At 36.2% G+C, this 15,612-nt stretch overlaps 1 protein-coding gene and 1 pseudogene across 4 annotated transcripts; both read right to left on the reverse strand.

Annotated features, from left to right (window-relative positions):
* Window positions 1–52: 52 nt before the first annotated feature.
* LOC147533353 (large ribosomal subunit protein uL24z pseudogene) lies at window positions 53–717 on the reverse strand (annotated as a pseudogene).
* Window positions 53–10,021, reverse strand: LOC147533352 (transcription factor TGA1-like). 4 transcript variants are annotated; one of them, XM_086650214.1, is made up of 10 exons: window positions 9,406–9,942; window positions 8,306–8,932; window positions 7,913–8,101; window positions 7,759–7,833; window positions 6,567–6,626; window positions 6,399–6,476; window positions 6,237–6,300; window positions 4,971–5,242; window positions 3,574–3,798; window positions 53–2,265 (listed from the first exon to the last, which is right to left on the reverse strand). In XM_086650214.1, exons 3-10 carry the CDS (start codon window positions 8,069–8,071, stop codon window positions 2,113–2,115), a joined length of 1,086 nt encoding a protein of 361 aa, XP_086506340.1. In that variant the 5' UTR covers window positions 8,072–8,101; window positions 8,306–8,932; window positions 9,406–9,942; the 3' UTR covers window positions 53–2,112. The 4 variants fall into 4 exon arrangements, with proteins under 4 accessions (XP_086506340.1, XP_086506338.1, XP_086506341.1 ...); XM_086650215.1 differs by having other exon boundaries at window positions 1,710–2,265; window positions 8,243–8,932; window positions 9,406–9,941; XM_086650212.1 differs by lacking the exon at window positions 8,306–8,932 and having other exon boundaries at window positions 9,406–10,021.
* Window positions 10,022–15,612: the final 5,591 nt, after the last annotated feature.

Genomic DNA, 15,612 nt, shown 5'->3' on the forward strand with positions numbered 1-15,612 from the left:
TCAAATGAAATAAACAAGTTTAACCTTGTAAATGAAATAACATTTCATACAAACAAATAATGCTTGTATTATATTTAATAATTTCAAAGAAATTTGTCTTCATAATATCTATAAAATGGATAATGTCAATCAATAGGAATTCTAATCTATATAATAATCAAAACCCATGAGAGAATTCACATTTAAACAAATAAACCAAAATCTCAAAACTCAGAACCCTCATGACAAAAACTCAATATAGAAACCCTAAGAGGTAAGGTACCTGGACTGAATCCCTCAATCGATATTTTGCAAGACATCTTCGGCGGTAAACTTAGTTCCTTTATCGGCGGTGGAAGCTGCTCGTCCTTTAGCTTTACGATCAAGAAGAGCTTTCCGATCCTTATCGAGTCTAAGCTTAGTAACGACGACCTTTGATGGATTAACTCCAACATTGACTGTAGATCCATTAACTTTCTCTCTAGTAATCCTTTCGATGTGAATCACCCATTTACGACGATAAACTTGAATCACTTTTCCTTCACGACCTTTGAATGTACCACGAACCACTTGAACTTCGTCGTCTTTGCGAACAGGGACTGATCGAACGTTGTACTTGCTACGGAGATCGGAGGAGAGAGGAGCGCTCATGAGAACACGACGAACACTCGATGGTGCTGTGAAATGAGCCTTGCGGTTCTTCCTTCTCGAACTGGAAACCCTAGGATTGTACTTCATCTTCCCTGCTTCTGCTTATTTCTCTTTATCTCTTCTCTGGCTAGAAGTTGCTTTGGCGGAAATGTCTTCATTTATAGTCGCCCAATATCTGATGACCACGGCACGAATGGCATTGGTAGCCGATCACCCAAACACACAGCCCGAACCGTTTGTGCAGATTCTAGTCATTACCGTTCGCGGTTTTGGGGCATTTGAGATAGTCTCAAGTTCAATAAACCGCGGATTTCACACCTTCGTTGATAATCGAATCTGAGACCTCCGAGATTTAAGAATACTAAAGCTATCAGTTGTTGGCTTGGTTATTCAAGATTGATTTAGGGAGCATCTTCATTTTTGGCCTAAGAAGAAGAAGAAAAAATGGTAGTGATGCCGGTGGTCGAAAGTTGTGGGATGGAGAGGAGGTGAAGATGAAAAATGAAGGACTAAACTATGATCAAGTTAATTTTTGGCCAAAAATAAAGATCTCCTAACTAGATATTGATTGATCTGAGTCTTTATTCCCGACCATTTCGGATGCCTCAAAGACCACACCTAGAGATTTAGTATACGATGGGTATTATCTGATTGGAACTGATAAGATTTTAATACCAATTGGGTATACCTGATAGATATTCAATACCCGATCGAGTGCCCTTTCGAGACATCTCTATTTAACTACCATCATATCATGTTAGATATCCAAATAAAGTTTTTCATTGCAATTTTTTTTTTAAGAAAAAATTTAAATCCTAAGATTGATTGATTGGAAATACCAAGTATTTTTGCTCCATACAATTGAAAATCACCCCCTTAGATATTTGATTCACCTGTTTTCTTGACTCAAGAGAGCTCTGAAAAGGTAATATTAGTCCATAATTAAAACCACCCTCTTCCTCAATCAAATCAAAGAAAAATAAAAGGTGGCCATTATGTCCACCATGAAAAACAGAATCATTCTTTATTTCTTTTCTGCTAAATAGAAACAACAATGAAGAAGCTCACTAGTTCCAAAATTGTAGTATGAAGGCAAGTAATTTGATACCAATAAACTACATAATGTACATCACCATATGTTCACCTCTCACAATCACAAAATGCAGACAAAAAACACCCTTTCACAAAACAAATTCGATTTTACTGTCTACTCAAACAACTAAGCTAGGTTCCATTTTGTGGCAATATAGCATAGAAATGTGCATTTAACTATACAAAGGCTTCATATATACAATTTTCTATCTCAGGAGAAAAGGCTTCAAAAGTTCCAACAGCATTTTATGATGTTCTTTAAATTTGAATACCACCACTTACCATTATTAGCTAACAATGTCTTGTTTGCTGCTCAAATTATGCCTGAAAGCTGGTGAGCATACCTGAAAGATAGTTGGATATTTAAGATCATTCTCCACCTTACGAATACTATGATGGTTCACGCGGTCGAGCTGCCCATAGGGAACTTAACGCCCGAAGTCTTTGGAAGTAATCTCCCAAGGCAAGTAGCCCTCGAGCTGTCTGACGAGTTGTTAAAATATGAGACATTTGTCGTAAGCTTTGCTGACGAAGATGATCAGCCTACCATAGAATAATACAAACATTTGTCAGGATACCCTTAAAACTGAAGTTGCGAAATATATGCACATAGTAAATATTCCGAATCTAAACAGGATTATAGATCGGTCACAAGATACTCATAAACCTCGTTTATTCTCATTAAGAAGCATACAATAGTGTAGTTCTTGTGTATCTAATTCTACATAAATTTCGGGATCCAACTTAATCAAACATATAAGTATAGTAGTTCTTTTCTTAAGGATTAGGATGGGGCTTCAGGGGACTATATTCTGCTAGTGTAGAGGGGAAGCATGGGTTATCGAGATTTCACCTTAATTTGGGAGATTACAGTCTGTACTTCATGTATTTGTGCTTTTCTAGTACCTGGAGGTTTAGGGGATTCTATTGACAGTATACGATAATTTTGTAGAAAAGGCAACGGTCTATCGAGGAGGCAAAAGCCTAAACAAATATGCAACAGGCGCACTGATTTGGTATCATTTTATATATTCGTACTTCGTGTATTTGTGCTTTTACCGACCATATTCCACATCGCCACCACCAAGGAGGCAACAGTTCCAAGTTTATAACACCGCCCAAGGAGGATGTGACGTCCGGTTAAGAAGGAATCTTAAGGATTGAGAGGTCCTTTTTTTATGCAATTGCTAAACACAATGAAAGGCCAAGCATCAAATGAAGAGGAGGATTCAAGAGTGTGGAAAGGAGAGAAGATATTTCGGTCAAACATTGCTACCGTAGGATGATTGCGAAAAACGGTGGACATTGGAAAAAAGCCAATTCCACCCACGGTTAGTTTCACTATTTGGGCTGCATGCCTACACAAAATTCTAACAGTGGACATGCTGAAGAAAAGGGGCTTTCGGGTCAGCTGTCTAATAGAAAACCCCAGAACACTTATTTCTTCACTGTAAAGCGGCTGCTAGCTTATGCAGATGTTTCATCAAGACAGGGAATAACCAATGGTGCCCCCAAAACTCGGTTGATAAAACTATTCACCAATGGCAGACTTCGAAAATCCCAAAGACAGAAACTTATGGAATTTGGTTCCTGTGGATACAACTCAAAGACTTAAAACCCAAACAGAATCATAGAAGTCGCAAATGTAAAAGGCCTCCTCCGGTTTGATTGGAGTAGAAATACGTCGAAAAAGAAATCCTACAACGATTTTGTAAACAACTGGGAGGCTATGATGATATAACATAGTCACTGTCTGCTCCTTGTAATTTCTTTCTCAATAAATATTAATTCAAAGTTTTCAAAGAAAAAAGATAATGGTGTACTCATTGACAGCAGGAGAAAATGAAGTACCTGATTTGCAAAGCTCACAAGAGCCTCCAACTGCCCAATTGCCCCAACCATCTGAGACATATAATTTTCAGCCAGCAGATCATCTGCTACAGTCTCAGCTACATTTTCCTGAAGTTTTTTCATCCCTTGAGAGAGAGCATCCTCGGCTTGCTGACATGATTGCTGTAAACTACATACATCTATAAGCTGTTGCTCCACCAACGGATCCAGATGTGGCATGAGAACCTATGGAATTGGCAACATCAGAAACTAAGCAAATCAAATGACACTCAACGTTTACTTTTCCACCATAGCATACATTACTGCCCATACACATATATAGCCAGTTAGTTAAACTTGGGAACAATACGAGGACAGTTAGTTACACCACTGGAAAAGTGAAGAATAACTAAAAAACACCTTGAACCTCCACTAAATACAGCAGCACTCACCCAAATGGTTAACTACAATCTTCTATCTTGTATAAGAAACTAAGTAATCAATTATACACGGGCATGTTAGTACATAGAATAAGGAATAGATTTAAGTTTTTACGAGAACGGAAATTTGGATAACAGAAGTGAATCCATCCTTAGGAACAAATTTACCCTATTGATTTGAAGTATGGGTGGGCCAAGAACGAAGAATCTCATATATCTCTTCCACATCAAAATAGGAAACATTTAATGGTACCTAATATTTAAGATGTATGGCCTTATCCCCTTTGGCCTTTTTTTTCACTAATTGAGTAGGACATCTCGTAACGTTGTCATACATCGATACCCGTACTCGTGTCCATAATACATACGTCTTTACTTATAAAACTATCCATCCCTTTCTTAAAAGAAAATTAGTATGAAGATATTGTGAGACTAAGAATTATCAGTTGCGCACTTTAACTAATATGCATAACCTTTTCTTGTTAAACAATCTAACGAGATAACACGTTTTGGTGATTGTTTCCATTCAATAAATGTCGACAACAAAATACGCCCCTACAGTTCTGGACACTGCTACTGGCACCTGGTAAAGTAACTTGAGATGTTGTTCGATCGGGTGTACATGTACATAGTGATGTTAGAGCATAACGTACTATTTTAGTTTAGTGTCTTCTGTCTATTGTTTAACAATGTACGATCTAAAAGCACTAACTACAACTAAAATTGAAGCACTTCAGTTAATGAGACAACAATCATATCTCTGTGTTCATGTCCAAGTTTTGGAAGTTGTTCTCAACTAACCATGCAGAAAACCAGTACTGGTGTCCAATAAAGAGAAACTTCCATGCACCAACATTGTATAGTTGTTCAACAGTTGGGATAAAAGTAGAGTACTGAAGTTCACAGGAACATGTACAAAATATTTAACATTTAAAGGAATTGAACCATAATAAATGTAGATTGAACACAATCAAGCACCTTTAGAAGCTCTGACGGTCGAAATCCTCCAATCCACTGAAAGAACCTCTCAGCTGATGTTTTCCACATGCCCGATATCAAGTAAAAGACATCAGCTTTGGCAGCAGCATCTTTCATGGAGAAAAGATCACAGTAGTGATTCATGACACCATCAACAAGTATGCGGAGCTCTACATCAGTTACATTAGCTTGCAAGGCACTTTTTAGCTCGTGTGTCTGTCTATTTTGTTCTTCAACCCAATGCCCATACTCCATCTCAAATGTCGAAATCCCTACAAGAAACATATTGCCACTTAAGAAAGCATAGAGGTTCAAGAAAGCTACGTGGTTAGTCCATTTCAAACTAGTCCCAATAATACCGCAGTACATGAATAAAACTATAAAAGTTAATAACTACTTTTTCTTCCATCGATAAGTTGCAGCGCTTTTAAAAATCTGTTTTCTATTGGTAAGCATAAGTTGCATATTTTGTTAATGAATGGGAAGATCCTCGGTAAAAGGAAAAGAATAAAGGTTGACTAACGCTCCTACTTTCAATTGGCCAAAGGATTGAGCCTGAATTGATTTTCTTTTTCTTGCAGTAACTATGGTTGAACAACCTTTCCAGTTCAAGTTTATCTCTGCCCATGTATGTGGATCAGTGGATGATGTAGTTTGATATACTTGAAATATATTTTACGGAAAACTATATCCAAAGGTGTATTCTTAAATATTTGTAACGAAAGAAGTCGAAACAAGAGATCAAATTTTTGAACCGTAAAGAGCATAGGCACTGAAACATGAGAAATTAGTTGAAATTTCAGCATAGAAAGAAAAAAGGTAAAATATAAAATTTACTTGTTTGAAAAGAGAAAAAGTAGGATCCTAGTGTCTCATCCTTCTTTAACTGCAAAGTAATTTTACTTAAGGAAATGCAAGTCGAAAAAGAGCTTCTGGAAGTAAATATAAACCTATCAGATGCAGAACAAGTAAAGAAAATGATTTTGAAACATATTCCCATTCTTCAAACTATTGTTAGAATGCTCATACAAGTAAAAAAAATGATTTTCAAATTAACGACTGAAGTGTCAGTTTACATCTCTAAAGGCAAGCTTTGTTATAATCTAAAGACGGAATTCTACATGAAGTAGCAAAAGGGTGGAGACCCAAATAGAATGTACTGATAGCAAGATTTAATTATGACCCTAGTGGAGCATGTGCTGCTCGTAGCAACACTATGGAACGAGGACTTACTATAGACAACAACTAGTACATCCAGTAACAAACCTGAGTTAACAGTTCCAACAAAACCTAGATGACTAGTATCTAAGCCACCACCAAGGTACGCACCCTGCAATAAGGCACGCATTTTTCCATTACATGAGAAAATAAAACTTAAGTTGCTTAAAAATAAATAAATTTAATGAAACAAGAAATATTTAAGCGTACCTGCTGTCTAGTATGTTGAAGTTCTTGCTCTATTTGCGTCAACTTCAAACGACTTGTTTCTAGTTGTTGAACATACGCCTGTACATAATACTCAAACTGACTATTCAAATTGAAACAACAAGCATCTTCTGTATTTAAAGTTTTAGTTGTTAGCATATCACTTCCTACCTTTTTCCGCAGACGACTTTTCCGTGCAGCTTCTCGATTTTGTGCAAGGCGTCGTAATACCTGCACATCAGTTGATATATTTATTATGAAAGTGGATAGATAATTGGTCAAAAGACTAAGAGAGAAAAGAAGAAAAAAATCCCAAAAAGTTATTGTTTATACCCATGTGGGGAACGTTGTAAGTCTTCTTCAATAAGGAGAAATGTATAATTATAGCAAAAGATACAGTTCTGATGACTAAAAGCATGTAACCACGCAGAACCAATACTAGAAGAAAATAATAGAATGTGGCAAAGAATTTAAATCTAATACGAGATAACAGCCTCACTTCAAATTAACAGAAGCGTCTCAACCAAGAAAATATGACTTCCAACTTATGGATTTTCTAAATTGACTCGTCACCGCTGCTGGAGAACCTTCTACCAATGTAAGGATCATACATGAACACAGTGTTGGGATCACCAAACACTGGTATCAAAGACCAGGACAATACAACTCCCAACTCAATAGTCTATTGAAGTTAAAAAACGATGTGGGAGTGGACAGTTGTTAAGAATAATCCCTCATAGGTTATGAAAGGAGCAAGAAGTCAGTTCATAAGTGAGTGAAAGCCTCAACTCTGGAGCTAACTTATGGGGTGAGACTTGAGAGAAGCCCAAGACCACCCCCAACTGCTGTCAGAGCTCTAAAACAAGTCATAGCCCAATAGTTTATAAAATTTCGTAAAAGCCAATGTATGGTGTATGGGGGATATTGTTGGGATCATCGCACATTGTTTGTGGAACAGGTAGGTGGTTGGTCCAGACGAGTAAGGGAAACCTCACCTCTTGACCTAGCTGTATAAGTGTGGAAGGGGTAGGTTCAGTTCAGAAGTTTGAGGGGAAGGCTCACCTCTTGACCTAGGTTTTGGGGCGAGGGAGGCGCAAAACATATTAAGCATCAAGTACAATAAATATGCACCATATATTAGGAAATAAAAAGAAGTAACAAAATCACATAATAGTATAATACAATAAAAAAAGAAACAGCTCGAAATAACAACAATAAGTAATATTAAAAGAATCTTAAGATAATAAGTACCATCTCAAATTGCTGGAGGATAGTATGATTCAATCAAAATTTTGAAACTGGTTGAGTGTGTAAATGAATATAACAGAAAAAGAGGTGCGACATAACCAGACCAGCATTTTACCTTCTCAACAGGCTTGTTCGCTTCCTGACTGTATTTCTTTGACGATCGTACTGTTCCTTGAGATGTATCATTAGACTGAAAAAAGTATATGAGATCTAAGGGATTCAGCCCAGAAAGTTTAAGAAGTATAAAGTTGTCCCGACTTTGTTCTTACCTTGTTGGAGGCAAGATTCTTGTCCGCCTCCACAATAACTGATGCGCCTATATTTGGACCATTGTGGGCTTTGAAGGGGTCTCCCCACATAACCTGGTGTGGTGGTTCGTACACACCCATCCTTCTTGAGGTGGCAAATTGTGTTGATGGGGTGCTCATACTCTTAGAACTAATTTAATTATCATCGATCTGCAAAATCAAATAATGATCATTATGAAACATATGATAAATTATCCACCGATTACAAATAAAATTAGCAGTAACCCTCCAGGTTCTATAATGATCACTATCTAAGAAAAATCATCAGAGGGAAAATGAGAAAATATATACAGAAGTAAACAAGTGAATTCTTCGTATTCCATCCATTTTATCATTCTATTAAAGATCTTCTACCTGAATAGAACAAGCCTCAATCATTCAAAGAAACAGATCTTAAGATACAATAACCATCACACGATCAATCTAATCAAATTTTGAGAAAGTAAATCCATGATGCTTCCATGAACCTCACGGATATTTAAGTTCTCATGAACAACCAACTATGCTAGCAGAGTGGCAAAGTGAACCACTATTAGTTGCTATAGTAATAAAAGTTGACTCTCTATTGTAAATCTAATACAACTTGAGCGTTTAACGAGTTGCAGGTAGGTCTTCCTCATGCCTATTCCGTAATCTGTTCAACTGTTCAATAGGCAAAAAGGGTTTATTTCTTCCACAGTTTCACCAAAAGAGTAGTTCATCTTAGAGGAGACCGATGTCATAAAAGAGTAGTTCATCTGAGAGAGAATGTAGAAGGGTCGAATAGTTTGTTATCCAAAGGGACCAATTGTCGTTTAAAGTAACGATCATCTTTGGATCTTTCCTATACTTAATGTAATGCATTCTTGATCAGTTCTCTTGAGGCCCACGAAGCTGTTAACCTTTACTTTCCACCTCTAATCTCCATTCTCCGGTATAGATACCAAGTAGCCTTTCGACTCCTCAAAGGGCACCTTTCCATATCTACCTGAGTAAAAGCACCTGTATTGGGTTTTCGAATAAAGCATAAGTCTATAATTGTTAAATGATCATTTGAATAACTTCTCCTTAGTAATTGGATACTATGATTACTATTTTTAGTTTACTTTTTCATGGTTTCTCTTTGAAGATATCTTTTTGCTGCAGACAACCAGAATCAGAATCTTGACATTTAAACTCTGAAAAGAATAAACTTTTTCTTATTCAATCAATAATCATCCAAATAAAGCTCATTCCATTTATATGAAAATAACTCAAACAGGATATAGAATAGATTTCAAAACATTTAAGCTCATTCCATTTACCTAAAATAGATTATTATTAGTACTTAACTTAACCCAAATAATTTTAGGCTTTTTCATCAATCAAAAGTACAAAACAAGTCAAACATCAACAGAGATCATATATAGTACAAAAGAGAAGAGAAATTAAATCAAACCCAAAACTCAAACTTTGATGGGAAAAAAAAAACAAACCTTTTAGATTAATAGAGGAAGAACTTCCCGCTCAAATCTTAAATCATCCTTTGAAGCCATCCAATAATCTCAAAACTTTGTTCAAATTCCTGGAAATTTGAATCTATTAACTCAACTCACTCTTTAGAAGCTTCAAAAACCCTAATTTGTATTACAAACCCCCCCGATACAGTAACAACCACTACTTGACCTCCTCAAACAATGAAAGAGATACAGATAAGAGATAGTAAAATCTAGAGAGAGAGAGAGAGAGAAAGTTTCTAGAGAGAGAGAGAGGGGAATGGGGATTAAAAAAGTGAGACAAAATTATTTGGTTTCTTGCTCATAAGAGAATTCAGATTCAACCAATTAAAACTTCTTCGTCATACTTCCATTATAAAAATACTAATAAACCATGAAAATGCGTCACTCCACTTTCACTATCTTCGATCTCTTAACTTGCGCACCTGCGTACGTTAGTCTTTAGCACCTCTCTTATTAACACCGTTGACGTTAGCAACATATTTGGTCGGAACAAGTTAACTACCGGGATGTTTCAACAGCTGGTTTTGGGGTTTGGTGTGGTTTTATTGTAAATAATGTACAGTTCTACTGTCAGCTCCGGATGACGAACAATCATCATCCTAACTGTTAACTAACAAACGGGTCGGATCGGGTTGACACAAGTCCATCCGGAATTGATTCTAGTCTAGTCGATTGCAGTTAGAATTTTTTTTTTTTTTTTTTTGTTGAGAGTAGAAATTTTTTTTTGTTTAAGTCTAATATTCCTTGATTCTACTCTTGATTTATTTTTTTCTTGATTCCATTCTGTCATAATTTTAGTTTTTAGTTATATATTTGGGAGGGGTTCCTACCATTTAGGCCGGAGGATGACAACTTCAAACACAATAATAACAAATGAAAATGCCATTTGGTTCAATAAAATGTGGGAGGACAATGACAATTTGATGATGTCATGCTAATGTTATACTTGCCCTATCTACAATTTTTTTTTTTTGGAAAATTAACTTCATTGATGAGGCTGATGAGACAGCAAGTGAATTACATACTCAAGAAGTTAAAAAACAAAAATTACATTCCAACCAGAGGTGCCGAAAATCAATCATACACTGTTGAGCTTTCGAGTGGGTCGCCCCGTTAGCTTCTCTTCGGCAGTGCTTAAATTCGTTCTTGGGTTGAGCTTCAAGGTACCCTCTGTCTCTAAGAATACTCCTTCTGATTCTCCAGGGGGGATCCTCTTGGCCGTCGGTTAACAAGCGAACGACCAGTTAGTTGTCTCCTTCATATATAAGAACTACTGATTGACACTTTCAACAACTGTCAACGAAAAATAAAAACTTTCAACAAAATAAATAAATAAAAATAAACTACTGATTGATAGTATTAAAATATTAACCATTACAAACATTTTCAAATGTAGTCATAACCACCTCTTTGTTTCGATAAAAACTATAAGTGAACCGTTTATTACTCATCTTATTTAGTAAGCGCGTCTTGATAAATTTTGTGGTGCTTGTCAGGTCCTTCTGGAAAAGACGAATTAATCTGGGCTTCAATCATGTCTACCTAGCGAGGATAGAAATAGTGTCCGATGGGCCCCCCGTTCAGACACATTACCCAATTCGCCCTAGGATTGGGCTCGACGGACGAGGTTACTCGTTCGGTCTGCAATTGAGATCAACAGACTGGTGTGGGTTAGTGTTAAATGTGATAATCAAAGAAATAAAATGAAAGTGTGATGTCATACTTTAACGGGGTTCAATCGAAGATCCCTCCATAACCTCGACCTACATCCACTGAGAAATCAACAATGGACGTAGTTATAATCACCACAATTGTGGATTTGATTCGTTATTGGTCCAACATATAAAACTTAAAACTGGACTCATATTTATAGGGTGAGTTAAAGTTTCTTAGGGTCTGTTTGTTACGTAGGAAAATGTTTGATGAGAAAATGATTTTTTCTAATAGGAAAGAAAGTCATTTTTTCAAATTCAAGTTTTAATGTTTGATTGGTTCTGGGAAATCCCAGAACGGCGGAATGCCTTTAAAAACCTCAAAAGTAGTTCCTAAAAACCTTGAAAATTGTTAATTTCAAAAGGGTTATTTAGACACTGTCGTCCAGTTATTTAGCGATATTAGGACTACACCCGCAAAATGAAAATGTTTATGCCGTTGACCCCCATTATCGATTTTTCCGTTAAATATCAATTAAGTAATTCGTGTGTCAACCACATGTGTGACTTATGACAAAAATAATCTTCATTAAATATTTAGGTTAATTAGACGTTGACCCCCAACTATCTACTGATATTAGGACTACACTCCCAAAACAAAAATTCTTAGGGTTAACTCTCATTCTCGATTTTTTCGTCAAGTACCAATTAAATAGTTCACGTGTGTTTTCGTATTCCTCTTATTTCTATGGTTTTTCAGAGAATTTTTATGATTGGTCCATGAACTGAAAGTTAGTCCGAGAGTCGGATCCAAATAAGCCAGAAATAGTAAGGAAAATAGGTTATCCGAAGTCCGAGACGGGTTCGACCCATCTTGCTAGATAAATTAGATAGACTACCGATGGAAAACATATAAAAAAGGGTTACCCCAGTATCTGGTCGTCCACACGCGAAGTTTGGTTTACTAGAGAGATTAGAAAAGATCTCAAATATATAATTGTTAGATACAAAGTCTAGTCCTTAGTTAGTCTTAGACTTGTTCTTTTTTTTTCTTTAATTTGCATAAGTCAGCAACCTGAAACCCAAACAAGAGCGCAAGGAAAAAAAAGAGACCCAAGGTCTTACAAGCTAGAACAACTAGCAACCAATAACAAGAACTAGCAAAGAAAAACAAGTTATTTCATTCTTCTCCTCACAAAGCCATTGTTGTCTTGAAGAACCACCCTCTGGATGTCCTCCCCAAGGTCTTAGATTTGTTAATTATAACATAAAAAAATTTATGCATGTGGTTGGCAAACGACTCACTTTACTGATTTTTGACAGAAAAATCGAGAATGAGAGTCAATCTCAGACAAATTTTCATTTTGGGGGTGTAGTCCTAAAATTGTTAAATAACTGGAGGTCAATGTCTAAATAACCAAAATATTTAATAAAAAGTATTTTTGTCATAAGTCACACATGTGGTTGACACGCGAACCACTTAACTGAAATTTAACGTAAAAATCGAGGATGGGGGCCAACGCCGTATATACTTTCATTTTGGAGATGTAATCTCAATATCGCTAAATATCTGGGAGTCAATTGCTAAATAACCCATTTCAAAACCTTGAAAATAGTTCTTGAGAACAATTTGGTATAGAGAACCATAGTATAAAAACGAAATTTTATTCTATTGCTCCCCAACAAAAATTCTTATATCTCCATGCACATCGAAAGATAGAGAAAGTAGAAACAGAAAGTGAGAGACGTGATTGCGTGTTCATTATTTTCCTCCATTGTAAACAAATAGTCGTTCTTTATATTCTAGAATCAATTCTTTTAAATTATTAAATAAAAAGTAAAGAAGACAGGGTTAAAGTATAAGTTATGGTAATTCAATACTAATCAAGACTTTATGATCTATTATGAACTTAGGGTGTTAAGATTGCCAAAGGATAGGATAAATTGGAGTTCACTTTTGCTTTATCCATGCACTCTGGACTCTTTCTTTGTTTCTTAATTGGGATATCAATAATGTTATCAACTTTTCTAAATCTCATTACTTGTAACTTGTAAGTAACTTAATCTTATTTTATAAACTGTACACTACAAGTGGATAAGATTAGATAAGCTAAACATCAATTCTACAATTAATTATATGAATATCATAATACCAAGTGGATGTTAGGATTTCAAATCACAAAAGAAAAATAGAATCTGAAATGCATGTTTCTACTTTTATATTATTTGAAAAATAATTTAATAATTAGGGATCTAAAAGGGGTCAGGAGGTGTTTTAATTTCCTTCGTATCCCCACAGATGATTCCCAAGGGTCATACAAACGACACATTATTTGATTTAGGGTTATTTCCCAGATGAACTTTGTGACCAACTTCCTGCCTAGCTCCCTACTTTAGCAATAATTTTCGTCTGGCCTCCTTTTTCCGTTATCTTTAACTTTCCGTTACTCTCCCTCCTCCATCTCATTTTCTTTCCCTGCCAAGTCACCTATCACACCACATCATCATCTTCTCCGGCAGGGGTCGTCGATCGGCTAAATTACCGGCCTGCGACCTTCAAATATTAATTATTTTTTCTCTCTTCTCTCTCTCTCTCTCTAGAAAAAATATTTTTTTCCTCACCTCTCTCTCTCTAAAAACTCCGGCGAAGGGGTTTCCCTTCGCCGGAGTTTTTAGAGAGAGAGAGAGAGAGAGAGGTGAGGAAAAAAAAATCTGGAGAGAGAAAATAAAAAAGGTTTTTTTTAATATTTGAAGGTCGCCGGCGGAAATTTGGCCGGTCGGCGACCCCTGCCGGAGAAGATGATTATGTGCGTGATAGGTGACTTGGCAGAGAGAGAAAATGAGATGGAGGAGAGAGAGTAACGAACAGTTAAAGATAACGGGAAAAGGGGGCCATATGAGAATATTTGCCAAAGTAGTGAGCTAGGCAGGAAGCTGGTCACAAAGTTGGGGGCTATTTGGGAAATAACCCTTTGATTTATAGACCCACTGAATCATCCCACTGTATATCATCCTTACCGAACAAATTTAACTATTGTACAGTCACTGAAAACTATACCGGTCTACTCATTTGTTAGTTGGTCATAATATCTCAATATATCTGAACTAAAATTTAGTGGTATACTACTTGGAAATAACTTTAAGGGGTTTAAATCAAATAGGTCAAAACATTATTGAAAATAAAAAAGACAACAAACGTGTCATAATTATTATTTACGTAAGAAATTTACAAAGATTGAAATAACCTTTTGTCGTTTAAAAACTCTTCATTTACACCTTTACGTAGGCGGAAACCGTTAAGTTCTAGTTAAATGTCATTGTGCGAATCACACATGTGCATCAGGACAAAAATACCCTTATGTATGATTTTGACATTGACCCCCACTTTTATACTGATATTAGGACTACACCCATGTTTTAAAAACTTCTGATTTTGTACCCCAAGTGGATGGAAAACGTTAAATTCTAGGTAAATGTCAGTCGTGGAAATCACACATGTGAATCATGACAAAAATGCTCTTATTTACATTTTAATTTCTAGCTCAATACCTTTTTTTTCTTCCATTAATCAACTTCATCAACGACACACAACTATTCCCTTCATCGAGTGCCGCCACCACCATCATCATCATCATCATCATCATCATCGTCTTCTCCGACCTACGCAACCATCGCTACAATCTTAATCTTCACAAACTGCCGAAACTAATTTTCTTGATAATGAAGTATTAACAACTTATACATCCTAATCAGCACTACCTAGACGACGATTTTGTGAAATTTTCTGAAAAAAAATATATTAACAACTTATACATCCTAAAATGGAGCCATCTCATTTCAAAAACACAAACGTAAGTATCAACAACTTATACATCCCAAAATGGAGTCATTTTTTTTCAAAAACATGGTCTCCAATGAGGTTGTCTTGAAATTATGGCAATTTTTGGCTATTGCCACCACCATCATCATCATCTTCTTAATAAACTCTCAAATTTGATTTCCGCTATGAGCTGACCTTTAACTCAATTAGCTCTGATCAACTAAAGAAGACATACAAATTTGATCACTGACTAAAATCCCTAAGGTTGGTGATGGTTGTGATGGTGACTTGTGAAGATAATGATTGTGTTGGTGGATGTGTAGGGGTGTGTCAACCGATGAAGGGAATAGTTGTTTGTGGTTGATGTAGTTGATTAATGGAAAAAAAAAAGTATTGAGATGGAAATTAAAATGTAAATAAGGACATTTTTGTCTTGATTTACATGTGAGATTCCCACGACTCACATTTACCGAGAAGTTAACAGTTTCCGTCCACGTGAGGGTACAAATCAACAGTTTCCCATATTGGTAACACAGTCAAACATCTCATTTGAACCTTGAGATGGTGAATTGTTACCGCCTCCCTTCTCATTGACCAACATAGTTGTATTAAAGTCACCTAGGACCTGTCACGGAGCCTCAGAACCTGTCATAATAAACTCAAGGTCCCTCCAAAGCTCCCGACGATGAACAATATTATTACTTCCGTACA

The sequence above is a fragment of the Eschscholzia californica genome, unplaced genomic scaffold, assembly GCF_041429995.1.
Source record: "Eschscholzia californica isolate CP2 unplaced genomic scaffold, dmEscCali1.0.p SCAF_6, whole genome shotgun sequence".
NCBI classification, from domain to species: domain Eukaryota; kingdom Viridiplantae; phylum Streptophyta; class Magnoliopsida; order Ranunculales; family Papaveraceae; genus Eschscholzia; species Eschscholzia californica.